At 32.9% G+C, this 16,469-nt stretch overlaps 1 protein-coding gene across 2 annotated transcripts; it reads right to left on the reverse strand.

Annotated features, from left to right (window-relative positions):
• Positions 1-11,157: 11,157 nt before the first annotated feature.
• LOC131624089 (uncharacterized) lies at positions 11,158-13,312 on the reverse strand. 2 transcript variants are annotated; one of them, XR_009290451.1, is made up of 7 exons: positions 13,048-13,312; positions 12,872-12,938; positions 12,694-12,789; positions 12,348-12,422; positions 12,074-12,231; positions 11,788-11,879; positions 11,158-11,692 (listed from the first exon to the last, which is right to left on the reverse strand). XR_009290451.1 is itself a non-coding variant. In XM_058895077.1 (5 exons), coding segments are annotated over exons 1-5 (414 nt in total). In that variant the 5' UTR covers positions 13,222-13,312; the 3' UTR covers positions 11,898-12,229. The 2 variants fall into 2 exon arrangements, 1 of the variants encoding a protein (XP_058751060.1); XM_058895077.1 differs by lacking the exons at positions 11,158-11,692; positions 11,788-11,879 and having other exon boundaries at positions 11,898-12,231.
• Between the last annotated feature and the right edge of the window lie 3,157 nt (positions 13,313-16,469).

Consider the following 16,469-nt stretch of genomic DNA (forward strand, 5'->3'; position numbering starts at 1 on the left):
TGAGTTTCCTGATTCTGCGCCTGCAAAAAGATTTAACTCTGTACCAATTGTGTCAGTACTATTTATCTGTAAATAAATAAATAGCATGTGTGAAGTAATAAACAGTATTTGGCGTTTGCGTAAGAATAAATTCAACTGCAAGCCAAATTACTGTATAAGAAAAATTCTAAAAACTAAGTATTTCATATGTCAAGATATTTGTTGAAATAAAAATCCATGATTATATGAGACTCTTAATTTTCAGATTGGAGTTTTCTTGAAAAAAGATGCGGGCAAATTTTGGGGTATAACACCCTCGATAACAAAAAAAGCAACGGCAGTATTAATATCATTTCTATTTGTCATTTTCTTTCTTCGCATTTCTGTACACTCGCCAATTCAAGGCAATATCGATAAAATTTCCTTTTTTGCATACTACGCTTCATTTCTAATTTCAGTACCATTTGCAAAGGATAATTTATTTTTATAAACTTTAACATGGATTTAACATGAGAAACTTGCAAACTTGCAACACAAAAGCAAAAAGACAAAATCTCCGGAAGGCTACACACACCTTGCACTGGTGTTACCCCAGGTTGATCCTTTCACAAAAAAAGGGGTCGGCAAGTCATTCGAATACGAACTGAGCCAGAATTCACAAACAATTAAAAAGAGGTTAAACAAAGGCAATGGGTGATAAGGAGATGAGTGATAAGGAGATAAGGTGTCGGGATTATCATACATACATCATTGCATACATTCATCAGTATACATACAACCTATACATATGTAAGCATTCACACATACGCATTATACAAACAACAGGGGCATGTGCATAACGCATAAGCATGATGCATACGCATTTACAAAACAAAATTCTACATAGGTAAATTTCGCGATAACACTCGCGGATAACCCTATTGGTGGTACAGGTAAATTCTGCGATAACACTCGCAGATAACCCTGGTGACATAGGTAAATTTCGCGATAACACTCGCGGATAACCCTATTGGTGGTACAGGTAAATTCTGCGATAACACTCGCAGATAACCCTGGTGACATAGGTAAATTTCGCGATAACACTCGCGAATAACCCTATCGGTGGTACAGGTAAATTCTGCGATAACACTCGCAGATAACCCTGGTGACATAGGTAAATTTCGCGATAACACTCGCGAATAACCCTATTGGTGACACAGGTAAATTCTGCGATAATATTCGCAGATAACCCTGTTGGTGCAGGTGAACTTGCTAGAATTATAGCAAGCAATCCTATGGGGGTCCACAAACTACGGAAACTTACTAGAACTGTAGTAAGTGGGGGTTCACAAACTGCGGAGGCTTGCTGACCATAGCAAGCCAATTACACAACCAACAAAAAGTCCTCGCTATGTAAGACTCAGGCCTTAGCAGGACACTTCACTTCACTCATACTCAAACTCAAGGCAAATTTAAGGGTCTTCCAGTATTTAATAACCCTTTGATCTGAACGACGCGAGGTCTATACACCCTCTAGTCATTCAATCCAAGGTAATTAAATAGGGGCAGCTGTCATACCCCAAAATTTACCTCCCACACCTCTCTCATAACAAGGGCCAAGTTCAAATCTCAAGACATGGCTCACTCAAATGATCCAGATAATTCACAGTCAACTGATTCAAACTGGAAGGTCAACTAATATCAAAGCATGATTCAAACCATGATCATTGGGCAAACATCAAGTATAGGGTGCATAATCATCATTTGATCAAGAATTGATCACGATTCCATTAATAGAAACTCAGAGATGAACAAATATAAAAAGGTTCAAATTAGGGTTTCTTCAGGAGAAAGTCAACCCAACTTTGACTGGGCATAACTTTCACATGGAACATCAGAAATTCCCCACTCAAAGCCTATTTTGAAGAAAATTGGATTCTCTACAATTTTGTGTCTCACAAGCCAGGGCTAGAAATGCTTCATTTAAGAGATACAAAGCAAAAGATTACAGGTCATTTTCAGGCATCCTTCAAAAGCAGTTTTTTGTCAGAGAAGGTATGATCAAGATAAAAGCTTCAAATGAGAAATATGTTCCAAAGTGGCTTGTAGAGGACCTCTTGAGGTTTCCAAAAAGTATTAGAACACCCTCATAGCTTAAAAAATGAAGGAGATATGCTTGATCAAAGTCAGGTGATTTTTGGAGGCAAAATGTGAAAAAGGAGGGTTCAAATTAAAGAATTTTGCTAATGGGCCTATGTTTTTATGGTACAAACTTGATCCACAAGCCATTAGCTTGTCCAAAACAAAAGGGCACGAAATTTATCATATTAAGTGATTTAATATTTTTTTTTAATTCATTTTTTATGATTTAATTAAGTATAAAATCAAATATTGTGTTAAAATATTGGTATAGGCCAAATCCAATCAATATTTAAGGCAAAATATAATATAATTTCGTGCATATTGATTGGAGGAAGAAATCAACACAATATTTGGACCAAAATAGTAGCTTGGGATTCAAGAAACAAATCAAATTTCCTAACTATGGCAAGATTTGATTTAAGAGATTCTAGGGCTTCTCTTTTAACCTAATCCATTCTAGTATAAGTAGGAAACATAAGGGATCAAATTAGGGGACGAAAAATTCTGCAGAAGGGAACCTTGCAAGAACTCAAAAATCCTCCAAAAGTGTGAACTCGGTTTTGGAGATCTAGGAGGTTTCAGCAAGGATTAAAGGTTGCAAAAGATTCATCGAGGAATTCTGAACGTGTCTGGATCAATACGCTGCTTCAACACCCCCAGAATTACCTCATATTTGCCAAGGTAAGTCACTTCAAAAATCCCTTCGATCTGGACAATACAAGCATCTACATTAGAATCTAATTGCATATTATTGTTTGGTTCAATGCACCGATCGTTTCTGGACTTGTTTTGTGGAGTTTATGTGCTTTAATTGTGTTCTGCCATTGATGCCCGATTTGAGTTTTTAGGGTTTAGAAAGGGGGCTTTACGTTAGAAGTGAAATTAGGACGAATTGAGGGTACATGCATGTTCGCAAGGTTGGGACGAAGCGTTTAGAGGGGGTGCGAAATATTTATTGAAGAGTATATGCTAATCGCTATTTTCCAGGACTAATGGCTACGAACAGATTCGTAGCAAAATCATAGCTAAGTTTTGCAGGCTGGTTGGGGACGATGATGATGTGTCCCTGCGTAACTGGCCAGTTCAAAGTTTCGCGCGCATTTCCATGTTATGCGTTTTGTTTTTTCATGTAGTGTGGTGGAAGCGTTTCTAAAACGCGTGCTGGCTTTAGTTGAGTTGGTTAGTGGAGAAAATGGTGAGGGGGAGGTCATGGGTTCGAGCCTTCCCCCAGACATATATTTTTCTGAAATTTTCTTATGTGATCCCATGTGCCTTAGCCTCATACCTGCGTCATACACCCTCAGATCCTCACCATAGGATCTTCCCCTGACCAGATCCTGCGCTAAATAATCAAGTATCCATACCATGGTCCCTCATGAATATCATATTGAATCATAATCTCAATAAAACCTAATTTCTTTTAATTATTTGTTTATTTTAAATTAAAATACTTATTTTAATATATATTAATTATGTTATAATTATTTTTAAAAAAAAATAAATACATGATAATTATATTAAAATTTTTAATTTGTTATTCGCGCCGATTAAATCGATTGATCGCTGTGGTTAACAATAATTTTAATTAAAATACTATTAAATTAAAATAAGAATCAAACTATATTCGATTAAATGGCTGCAATCATCTTATTGATTGTGGTGATTAATCCTGCCTCGTTCTATAATTAATCTGTTATTATTTGTGGCCGTATTAACCGGTTATGAGAGGTAACAGTATAAAATAAAATTCATAAAATAATAAAATACAATAAGTCATTATTAGTGATAATCGAATCAATTGGTTTGAATTGGTAATGATGCAAACCCTTAATCTTTTAACTATGGTGATCAAACCTATTGATCATTGCGGTTAATTGTGCCAAATCAGGGTTGTACGCCCAAACCCTAAAATAATTCTAAAATCCATTCAAAATTACAAAATCATCAAACTACGATAGGCCATTCAAAAAGCCTCTAAAAAACACATCTCTAATCAAATTCAATTCTAATGGCGTACAACCCCCCCCCCCCCCGAACTACGTAGACTCTGATCCCCCCTAAGGAGGTACGTAGGCACTTGGCAACAAGGCGAGTACCCCCTCTTCAAAATCTTAATCATCTCATTAAAATTCTGTTTGCCACATATCTTTACAAACCCTGCCATGCAACCCTAATCTTTGATATATTAGCCTTTAGGAAAGGGCTGAGGGTGCCTAACACCTTCCCTCAGCCTGATTATAATAACTTACCCTCAATCTCTATACTGCGTAGGGTTTCCTATTCGCCCTTCAGAATAGGTGGCGACTCTCTAAGTAAAATTTTAGGCAGGTTGCTACAGCATGAAGTTGCTGAATAACAGACTGCTGTTTGCTGCCAAATGTAAAAGATAAGGATGCCAATGTCATTGGGAAATTCCTAATTTTAGGTCTTAGAGCTACTCAACAGTTAATACAACCAACCTGAAGCAAGCATCACGTGTAGCTATAACAACAATTGGGAGGCTTTCATCGACCAATGCCAAAGGACCGTGTTTCATTTTGCCTGCGAGTATCCCTTCACTATGCATAAGTGCCACTTCCTTTAAAAGACAAGAACATGCACCAAAATCAGTCTTCTGATAAACAAATACAAGAAAAAAGAGTGCTCAGTTGATAAATAAATGACAAAACATCAAAATTGGAGTAGATATATACGAATCTATAACTAGCGATAAAGTTTTACCAAGTTACCATAATCTACTTACGACATACAACTGCAGATTTGATGAAAATCCCCAAAAATGTGTCATGGCCACAGACATTCTATGGCATCCATTTTGTGAGAAAACAAATCAAAAGAAGATTATGGTTATCTCTTCCTCTTCTTATTTCCAGCACGAGCACCCTTACTGAATCCACCAAAATCATTAGTTGTGTCAGCTGTATTCTGCTTCTTCGATCCCTTCCGGCCTCCAAAACCAAATCTGGAGTTCTTAGTATCTCTTTTCTTTTGCATCTTTCCCTTTACCCTGCCGTGTTAAGGTAAAGTAATATCTGAATGTGAAGTCGACAAATGAAAACTAAATTACTTGAAATATTGAAATATTTAACGCCAAATTAGTAGAATTGTGTGAAATGCATGCTAGTATTAATTCTGGCCAAAATGAATAATAATACCATTATTCTAGTTTATAAGATCCATAATGCATTTTGAAAGTGAGCCACCCAAACAACACGTCCAAAGCCAAAAAATGAAGCTACACACTCATAATGGCATTTTCATTTTGATAATTAAACATGAACACAAATGGAGTACCTCATAACAGCGTCGGATATGAAGCTTCTTTAAATTTGTGCAGGCAGTAGCTATACCACACATGGCTTCATCTCCAATGCTTGAGCAATATACGAAGTGAAGAGCTTGATCCTTTAAATTATTTATTTTATTCTACAACATGATTTATAATATTTATAATTTACATGACTGAAGTTTCATAAATTAAAGAAAAATAAAATAGGAGATCAGAATGTTTTAAAAAATATATTTTTTTAAAGGATGTCAAGCTAGAATGTTCACAAAGCGACATCAACTGATCAGAATAATTCATTTGCAATTATCTGAATTTTTTATTTATTTAAGTCATATTTATTTTAATTTGTCTTAAAAAAGCACGAGAAAATAATGAATAATTCATAAGCCAGACGATTAATAAATAAATAATCATCCATGCAATTAAAAGAAAGGGGAGGTTGTGATGTACAGCAATTAAGTTACACAATATCATCTTATCGAAAAGAAAGAAAAAAAAAAGTTATACAGTATCAAAAAATTCTAATAGAAGATACAATACAATTTACTTACAAATCAATTTTGATTAAAAACCAATTTAAACCGGTTTTGATCCAAATTAAAACCAATTTGCATTTTTAAATTGGGTTTTATAAAAAATGTTTGGTTTTTAAACTAGAACCAATTAAATAGATTGGTTCTTCCGTTAACCATCCACACCCCTACTTTCAACTTTTCTTAAGAAGTTTCAATTTCTCTTTAATGACGTAAGTTGGTTTACCTATCACTTCCAATGAGCCCCAAACAGATTTCACAAAAGGTATAAAACTCTAGATGATTAGTCCAACTATTGAAAATTTTGAACGGCTTCGGCCGCCAATAAACCTCCCTACTTCTGACACAGATTGGATTATGATCGGATAGTTCCCTACCACCCACCTCTTGCACCCCAATTTTCTACTTTGCAATCAAACCTTCAGAAAAAAGAAATCGATTGATTCGACTCTTTGCAAAATCATGGGGCCTGAACCACAAGGTTGGATTTATCAACAAAGTTACTAAACTCTCTCATATCCTAACTTTTAATTGACAAACTAAACCATTTCCCTCCCCTTTTCTTTTTATTGTGTTGAAATCCCTAACTAAACGCCAATCATCTACATCAAACTTTGCCTTACAGTCTAATATCTCCTTCCATAAGGCTCGTTTCAAAGTAATATTACAAGACGCTTATGTCATATTCTCCTAGTAAATGCTAAACTCAATTTATCCCTAAAACCTCGGCTTCTTCCAAATCTTGTAAAGCTAAGTTTTCCTTATTGCTTGCCCAAAATCTAATATAGCGTTGCACCATATCGGTATCACGTTACCACACAACAAAATTCAATTCTTCCTGATAATACATACGAAAAAGAAGAAGATTGGTTGGGCAGCAATGAAGAACTTCTAATACCGAAACTTTTTGGTGGTCGCAAGGAAGTAAGAAGGTTTGAAAAATTCCTCCTTTGAGACACTTTTTTTTCGCACTTAACCCTTCTGGGCCTTAACATTCTTATTTGGGGAATTCTTATTCCACCCCATAGTCCCAAGAAATACACTTTACAATTCTGATTTTGTCCCTCTAAAATCGAAAATATATTTCCGGTGCGCACCTTTTTTAAATTGGCCGACAATGCACTTTTGGTATAAAATTGGAAATATATTTCTGGTTTCTAATAAACATAAATCACAACAAAACCATTTGAGATGATAAGAACAGTTATGTTTAGAAGCTTGTTTACTGGCTTAAGTTTGAAAACGTTGTTTTGTACATTTGGAAAGAACCCTGTTTTCCATAGTCCTAATGGCGATGATTGTGAAACCTGTAATGTATTAAGATTAATTTTAATATTATTAATTTATCAAAGATAATTATTTTTATAATAAATAATTACAATATGATGATATATAAATGATCGAAATCAATTATAAATAAATAATAAACTTATTAAAAAGTTTACTTTGTTATTTATAGGGATTTACACAATATATATGTGAGGGAAAAAGTTTTCTTTGAACACGAGGTTGATGGAAAGACAGGTAATGGTGGTTGTTTCTAAGAGGGGGGAAATCAAAGAAAGTATGAGATATTTAGGAAGAGTGTAGTTCGGTTGGTCAATTACTTGTGTTTTGATGAAAAGCAAGTTATGATTGTGGTCTACAAAGGAAGAAAAACCGGCCAGATAGCATTGAGGTTGTGCCTAGTGTAAATAAGAAGGGAATTTCTTATTTCACCATGTTTTCTTTCATGAGGATCTAGTGTGATACCTGTGCGTTCGCACGGGTACCCGTTGTTTTCGCGCATTGAAATTGAGAAAAACAAAAGCTATCAGTAAAAGATTAAATTTGGGTTAAAATGGAAAAAAAATTCTAAAAATAAATATTAAAAAAACTGAATATTGAAAATTAAGAAAATAAAGTTTATATTATTTTAGATTGAATAATACATCCAAGGATGCACTTAAGAAATATAGAGGATCCATTAAGAAATAATTGATTTTAAATAAAAGAATAATTTAGTGTCATTTTATTAGTATGCAATAAAAATTGAAAAGATCAATTATTTGACTTAAATTATTGTTGTTTTACCAACAGTAGAACAAAATGTGGCAATAAAGTTAGTCACATTTACTTTCAACATACTAACATCGCTTCCCTTTAATATTGTATATTTTAATTAATAACTCCATGTTACCGTTAGTATTCAATAGTTTGATCAATAACTTCATATTCCCATTAATATACAATATTTTTATCAGTAACTTAATGTTTTCGTTAATATTTAATATTTTGATCAGCAACTTCATGTTTTTGTTAATATTCAATATTTTGATATGTAAGTTCATATTCCCGTTGTTATTCAATATTTTGATAAGTAATTTCATGTTCATGTTAATACTCAATATTTTTATCAGTAACTTCATGTTCCCGTTAATACTCAATATTTTGATTAGTAACTTCATGTTTCTGCTAATATTAATATTTTGATAAGTAATTTCATGTTCCTGTTAATACTCAATATTTTTATCAGTAATTTCATGTTCCCGTTAATATTCAATATTTTGATTATTAACTTCATGTTTCCGCTAATATAAATATTTTGATCACTAACTTCATGTTCTTGTTAATATTTTAATATTTTTATCAGTAACTTCATGTTCCCGTTATTAGTAAATTCATATTTCCGTTATTATTCAATATTTTGATCAGTAACTTCATGTTCCCGTTTATATTCAATATTTTGATGAGCAATTTAATATTCCCGTTAATATTCAATTTTTTGATCACTAACTTCATGCTCCCGTTAATATTAATAGTTTAAAATCAATTTAAAAATCAAATATATTATTTAATATATATATATATATATATATATATATATATATATATATATATATATATATATTTGAATCAATCGTATAATTATTCCTATATATAAATGATTTTGTTTTGGAATTATCTATAAAAATATTTAAATCAATAGTAAATTTATTGTTGTTATTATTCAATATTTAATTAAATGTGTTAATATAAGTATCATATACGCGTACCATATAACTACCCGTGTGTGTCCGTACTATATTATTTCGTATTTAGATGGAATTGACCCGTTAACGTTTTAATTTTAATATTTCAATTAGTTTATATTATATATATAGATAAATATATATTGATCATTGATGAACTTGTCCGATTAAATGTTTAAATTTTATAAAAAAGAAATAAATAAGAATATACTCTTATTAATATCATTTATTAATTTATAATTTTTTTTAATAGGCAAAAGTTAACATTAAAGGGAGTATAAGGGATACTCCAAACCACAACAAACAGGACGGAAAGCCTCTACTTCCTGAAACAGAGGAGAGGTAGAGTATTCTTATAATATAAATTACAAAGGTCAGCCTTTTTACAATTAGAGCTAAGCCACTTCCACGACCTCCAAACGATAGCCGACATACACTCCTCAAAATTAAAGACCTCATTTTTTAAGACGATAGCGTTACGAGTAAGCCAAATTGACCAAACCGTAGCTATCCAAATGACCGCCATAATATTCCTTTTGGAGTGACATTTCACCTTCTCACAGTTTAATAGGAAATCCACAAAGTCATCCAATGTAAAACCATCCTCTATTCCCATCCACTCATAAACTTTCTTCCAAATATTCGTCAAATATGTGCAAGACCGAAACAAGTGCGGTAAAGATTCAATCACCGTAATTTATTATAAAACAGTTTATTTAGATTTAAAATTAATTTGACTTTTTGTTTTGTTTTATATATTTCATGATTGTACCTCATGCATACATGGAGATATCATATACATTTTTTGGACTCTAACAAATTCTCAATTCAAACTCTTTCACATCCATACATACATGATATTAAAGTGTCTTACAGAACTTGTGAAAACTTACTCATTATACAAGAAGGAATCCCATGAAAAGTAGATCTTAGAATTGTCAAAAGGAACTATAAAACAAAGCACAAGAGTGAACAAAAAGGAAGGAGAAATCAGCCCCTAGCGCCAAAAACTCACACAAAAATTCTCCACCATCCATATAATTCATCATGTAAAACCACTCTTCAAATCACCGTGGTCTGGGCTTGAGGTCTCTTATGCGCCCTAATGATGTAACTAATCTGAGACAATGTTGGTGTATAAAAATGACAATGAGGATTGGTCTAGGATTTTAAGACCCAAAGTTTTTAAAAAAGGTAGACAGGCAAAGTTTCATGTATTCTCCTCTATCTGGATAAGGAGTAAATCGTTTTGGAATATTCTGTTTGATAATTCCATCTTGTTAGTCGATAACGGTGCGCGGATAAACCTTTAGAAAGATAACTGGTGTGGCAAGGCTATGGTTGATATCTTGCAAATTCCTGAGGACAAACATTTCTATTTAAAAGCTAAGCATAAGGACATAGTTCATGGTAACTCAATTGTCATACCTGCTAGTTTAGCTCTATTGTGTCCGGCTTTGTCTCATATGGCTTCAAATGTTCACATTAACACGTTAAATCAAGATAGAATGGCTTGAACATCAACTGATAGCATGCAATACTTATAGTGAAAGATGCATACTCTCACTTTAGTAGACATATTCATGGTATCTTCCAAATATTGTGTCACGCATCAGTAAATGAAAATCTAATGACCTATCCAATAAACATGTTACCAATGAAATCAACCATATAAGAGAATGATAAAAAAAACTCATTGACAACAATCGTAATTGAACTCAAGATTTTGTTTGACATCAATGATAAAAAAACATACAAAAGAAAAAACTCATTGACAACAATCCAACTTTATGCATTTGGTCAGTAAAGGAACGAAAAGAAACAAAGGAAACTCTTATGATCATAAAATCACATCTTGGCAACATATCCACGAAATAGAAATCTAGCACCATGTGATGCTATTGCACAATTATCTTTTCTCTCAACCAAAAATTGTGCCTTAACAAAAAGAAAAACCATACTGATAAGCTCCTATTGGAAAATACACCAGAGGTGTAATTAGGCAGTGGGGGCATCAATCATCTTTCAAGTTTTGGAATAGATAGGCATTTTGATTCCATAAACTACTTACTTTTGATTGAGTTTTAGATTTGGATGAGAAATTGAGAGCCATGACGACTATTATAGAACATATCAATCCGTTTCAATCCTGTGGGAAATAAATGAAAAAAAAACAACATCAAAAGCAGAGAATGAGAATGAAATTGATGGAAGATATAAAAAACTATCAGATACGAATTTGGATAGTTAACAATGAAAACAAAGTTATTCTTAAGCACTCTCTATTCTGATCATGAAATATTATTGTGCCTATTGGCTTATATGTCCAACCCACCTAAAGTGGGAAAAGCCTTTAGTGGCATAGACTATCATTTCCTTGTTGCATGAACGAACTGATACCGGTTCCACCTCCATTATTCGACAAACCAACAACACCATCACCAATTGGTTTAAACCTACTATGAACATAACCATTAGTCCCTTCACCACAATTCCAAATACGATCATCCTTGCTCATTGAAAACTCAAAATTCTTAGTCTAATTCAGCGTTAGAGAGCAACTTGGATTGTGCGAAAACAGGTGTGAATAAGAGTAAGACAACAAAGGTGATGTATACTCATGAACGCGATAGCATACTTTACAACAGATAGGTTGGAAAATCTTGATAATTTTTGCAGGGTCATTTGAGCACCATGGAGAGGTTGGATCCCCGACTTTAAATATGGTGTCTCAAAAAACTCAAGAAGGCGTCTATTATCTGCACAATAAAATGATAGTAATCATCACATGAATGTTCATAATACAGTGATGATTAATTCACAATCTGCAATGACAGTGAACTTATGGAGTTACCTTCGTCTCAAGAACAGTTCCATATCTGTAAGAGAAGTGAAAGGTTCATCAGAGTCTCGTATATAAACATGCTTAAAATTCTATACACCTCCCTGGCAATATAAATGAGTTTTCATAAGCATAGATTAAGGCGAGAAAATGAAAAATTGCATGAGAGAAGGGGTCCACCAATCTAGAAACACCAAGAAAACTATTAAAGAGCAGGATTAGCAATAAACTAAAATACATGTTTTGTTCAGAGTAGTTAATAGCTATCCCGCTATAGCGGAACAGAGAAGAGGCCGACCTCTATGGGAAGAGCCTTAGCGGTGCAGAACACACTATAGCGGCCAGTATAGGGTAAATAGCAGGTAGCGGGAGCAAAGCGGTTCTCAGCCTGGAATGGTTTTTGTCCCGCTTGTATCGATCTGCTATTGTCTTTGTTCAGAGCCGACAGAAAGTTTCCTAACACTATTAGGGAAAAAAGAGAAGATGAATCAAACACGCAAGAGAAAATTACATAAAGTAGTTAAACAAAAGAGCCATCATCATGTAACAATCAAAGATTAACATAAGGATACATGGCAGCCTGATCATAGGTACTTCAGTCTTGGCAGCCTGATCAATACAACCTTCAACTTCACCACTAAAACAACCTGAAAACTCAACCACCTCAAATGGAAATAAGTGTGTACAGATAATCATGAATCATGATGGATCACATAATTATAAGAATGTTATACTTGATTTAAAAGCCATACAGACCAAATACAATCTAGATAGTAACCCAAAAGTACAATCAAGAAAACATGGTTAAGTTGCACAATCTTTATTTATTTTAACTCTTATAGCTTTTCAGTTTCCTCATGTAAAAGACAAAGAGAAGTACATGTTCAGCATGGCTCTCACAATTTCCATGGTATTCACCTGGAAGTTGAATGTCAACTTTATCTGAACCAATAAAATTTACATCCCATGATGACTTGCTGAACATTGCATTATCCGGAGCAATGCTTTCAAGACCTGCACCATATGACAATTATTATTTAAAGAAAGAGAACATATTATAGAAATTGATCATTATACTCAAAAGAAGGCCAGAAACCTTTGATTCCATTCAGTTCCAGCAGAAACACGACATGAGGCCTATTGAATGGATTAGGAACCGAAACCTCAACAGCAGAAAACAATACATTACCACTAATCAAATATACATAATAGAAGTGTGATATAACATAAGTAACGTAGTAAAAATTGATGGTCAATAATGATTTCAAGAACCTTGGATGAGCTGGAGTCTGAAAGAGTGGAAGGAGGTGCAAAACCGAGCAAGATTGGCCCAACAGCCCCAACTTGTTCTAGCGAAATTGAAGGATTCTGCAAAATGAAATGCCACCATCCAGTGAGATCATTATTTTTTATTTTTACGGTGACAACAGAGTGTAGCGGCCTCATTAGCAGAAACAGAGAGCATAATAGAAAAGAGATGCAAAGAATCCCATTCAGAAAATCGTGGGAAGATGAATATGTATTCTTCTTCTGCAATAGAGTAGTGAATTAATCAACAAAGAATAACATACACAAAATACGGAAAGAGCAAAGTGAGCACCTTGGCAGATTCAGAGCTGATCTATCTCCATCAACATAAGAATATTGTGGCTGAAACCATAAGAGTGTGTTTGGATGAGGTAATTAGAAATTTTAAAGTAATTTAAAATTCAAAGCAATTCAAATGATTCAATTCAAATCCATTCATTTTTAAATTGTTTTGTTTGGATGGAGTATTAAGATAGTTGATTGTTAGATTTTTGGTGTCATTTTGTATAAAATTTAAATTTTTTGGACCAAATTAAAAAATGAAAAAGTAGGGACTAATTTGTAATTTTTAAAAATTTGAAGGACCAAATTGTAAAATTTAAAAATTATTAAGGACCAATTTGCAATTTTTTAAAAAAATTTTGGGGTCAATTTTATAATTTTGAAAAATATGAGGACCAATTTGTAAATTTTGAAGAATAATAATAATAAATACATTCTATGGAACATGAGAGGAATTTCAAATTCTTTGGTTTTTGGTGTCATTTCAAAATGATTAAATTTAACTTAGATGAAATACTCCATAAATTTCCATCATTTTAACAATTCTTCACTTTTGTATCCAAACAATGGATTTTAGTCAAATCATTTTAAATTCCCTCAAAACATTACTTTCCCTCATTAAAATGCTCCATCCAAACACACTCTAAGAGAAATTATTAATGTTCAATACACATATACATGAATAACACACTACAATTAGAAAGAAATGAGAGAACCTAGAATACTACAAAGAACCGATCAAGATAAGCACTATTTATGTAAAGAATATCACAAAGAACCTACCTGTAACAGACACATAAAACTGTATAGAAGCTCTGTTATCTCAATCTCCATGTTTGATGAAGACGATTTTGACGTTTCAGCAATATCTCCAATTGCTTTCTGCCATAAAACATACACATGAAAATAAAAAACTCTTCAAACTTTAATTTAAACATATAGATAAGAAAACACGGAAAAATCTTGAACACACCATCTTCGGCTTAGAAGAAACATTCAAAGAAGGCAATGCCGTCATCGGAAAGAGTTCAGCTCCTCCTGGAGAATTAGCCTGTCGCCAAATACTATGCCCGTCCCCGCCGCCGCGTGCTGCGATCCATTTTTTCTGTGACTTTTTCACATAAGCTGCGGATACACATCAAAACAAAAAAAAAGTACAATAAAACTCCATCCACTGAGAACAAAAATCAAGTGGAATAAAGTGGAAAAAAAATTAATGGTACAAAAAATCGCTCTGTCAGATACCTTCACAACCATGGATCCTGTTTTCACATCAATACCATCTCTTCGGAACTTATCTTCAGCAAAAGCTGCTATCCTTTTGTCAAACCTAAAAAAAATGACCATGAGACATAGCAAAAGCATGAGAACAAACATGTTGACGTTGTGTTGAAAAGATTTGCATGGATGACCAGAGAAAGTAAAGAATCCATTTAAACAGGTCATTATTGCTGTAAGCAGTTTAGAAGCCAGAGAAAGTAAAGAATCCGTAACTGCAAGATCATGAGAGGTTGAGAGGTTTAACTTCCACCCTTAGAACTGCCGCAGCACACAATGAGGAGGGAATGATGTGGAATTTTGTGAGAGTGAGGTGCTGATGTGGACAGTCTCATTGATCAAGAAAAGGGAGACTTTTCTTATATGATAGATATTAAGATTTTTATGTCACATACCTTTATATGGCTCAAATCCAAACTCATCAAACTTGGTAGAAATTAATTGAGATTAGATCTGCATGGAAGAAAAAAAATTAGGCAAAAGAAGAACAGCATGCAAACCATTATTGAGGTTGGTAGGTTTGAGACTAGTGAGTCTAAGTAAGCATATTAGGCCACTAAAATTTATGATATTGGAATATATAGAATTGAAGATATAGTAATTCTTAATAAAATTTATCTTATATCAAACAAGTTTCTTACTAACAATTTATCTTGAAAAATAGTACATCTAATTTCATAATTTTATTTAGAAGTATGAATAGTCTCAAACTATATTTTAACAACCAATCAATAAAGTTAAATATATATATATATATATATATATATATATATATATATATATATATATATATATATATATATATATATATATATATATATATACACACATATAAAATAAAATAAAAAAAACTAAAACTAAACTTTCTTTAAAAAAAACTTAAAACAAAAAATTAAAAAAAAAAAACGAATTTTCACGTGTTGGAATTTTGATCCAGAGTCAAATTTGATGGAATCTTTATTTTGTAAAAGTCATTTAATCCTTTATATTTTAATAATTTTGTAAATATGATAAAATTTTAATATGAATATTTAATACTAAAATTTAATAAAAAATGAATAAAATAAAGGGTTAATGAACTTTTTCGTCCCTTTAAATATTTCAAATTTCGTTTTTAGTCCCTCCAAAAAATTTCTTTAAGAAATCGTCCCTTCAAAATTTTTCTTTCAAACTATTGGTCCCTAACGTCAAATTTCGTAGCTAATCGGTGGCTAAAGTCGTAGCTAATCTCTAGCAAACTTGACGTTAGGGACCAATAGTTTAGACGAAAAATTTTGAAGGGACGATTTCTTAAAGGAAAATTTTGGAGGGACTAAAAACGAAATCTGCAATATTTAGAGGGACCAAAAAGTTCATTAACCCTAAAATAAATAAGTGGATGGGTATGTAATTTAGTTTGATAAAGAGTAAAAATAAAGTTTGAGTTAGTAAATAAATGGACCAAGTCATGAGTCAAATAACTAACAAACAAATAAATAAATAAAATAAAAAAATCAACCTATTTCTCAAAAACATGCTACAGTACGTGTGAATTTCGAAAAGGCTTATGATTCAATTTCTTAGAATTATTTAAGGTGGATATTGGAGAAAATGGGGTTTGGCAAAAGATGGATGAAATGGATGGAGACTTGCATATTTACTAACTACATGTCCGTCTTGGTGAATGGAAGTGCAACTAGGGAGTTCAAGGTTCAAAGAGGTCTTCGACAAGGCGATCCCATGTCACCCTTCTTGTTTGTTATAGCTATGGAAGGTTTAACCGCTTTAACTAAGAAGTCCGTGGAGACGGGTGATTTCAAACCTTTCAAGTATGGTGCGAACGACTA

The sequence above is a fragment of the Vicia villosa genome, unplaced genomic scaffold (genome assembly GCF_029867415.1).
Source record: "Vicia villosa cultivar HV-30 ecotype Madison, WI unplaced genomic scaffold, Vvil1.0 ctg.000101F_1_1_3, whole genome shotgun sequence".
NCBI lineage: Eukaryota > Viridiplantae > Streptophyta > Magnoliopsida > Fabales > Fabaceae > Vicia > Vicia villosa.

Bases quoted from the DNA above. Each gene is read 5' to 3' on its own strand.
- LOC131624089 (XM_058895077.1), bottom strand. From the start codon at position 13,221: ATGAGGCCGCTACACTCTGTTGTCACCGTAAAAATAAAAAATAATGAT. The intron at 12,939-13,047 runs GTTCTTGAAATC...TCTGCTGTTGAG, and splicing joins CAGACTCCAGCTCATCCAAG to GTTTCGGTTCCTAATCCATT. The intron at 12,423-12,693 runs GTGAATACCATG...TTGAGTTTTCAG, and splicing joins AGTTGACATTCAACTTCCAG to GTTGTTTTAGTGGTGAAGTT.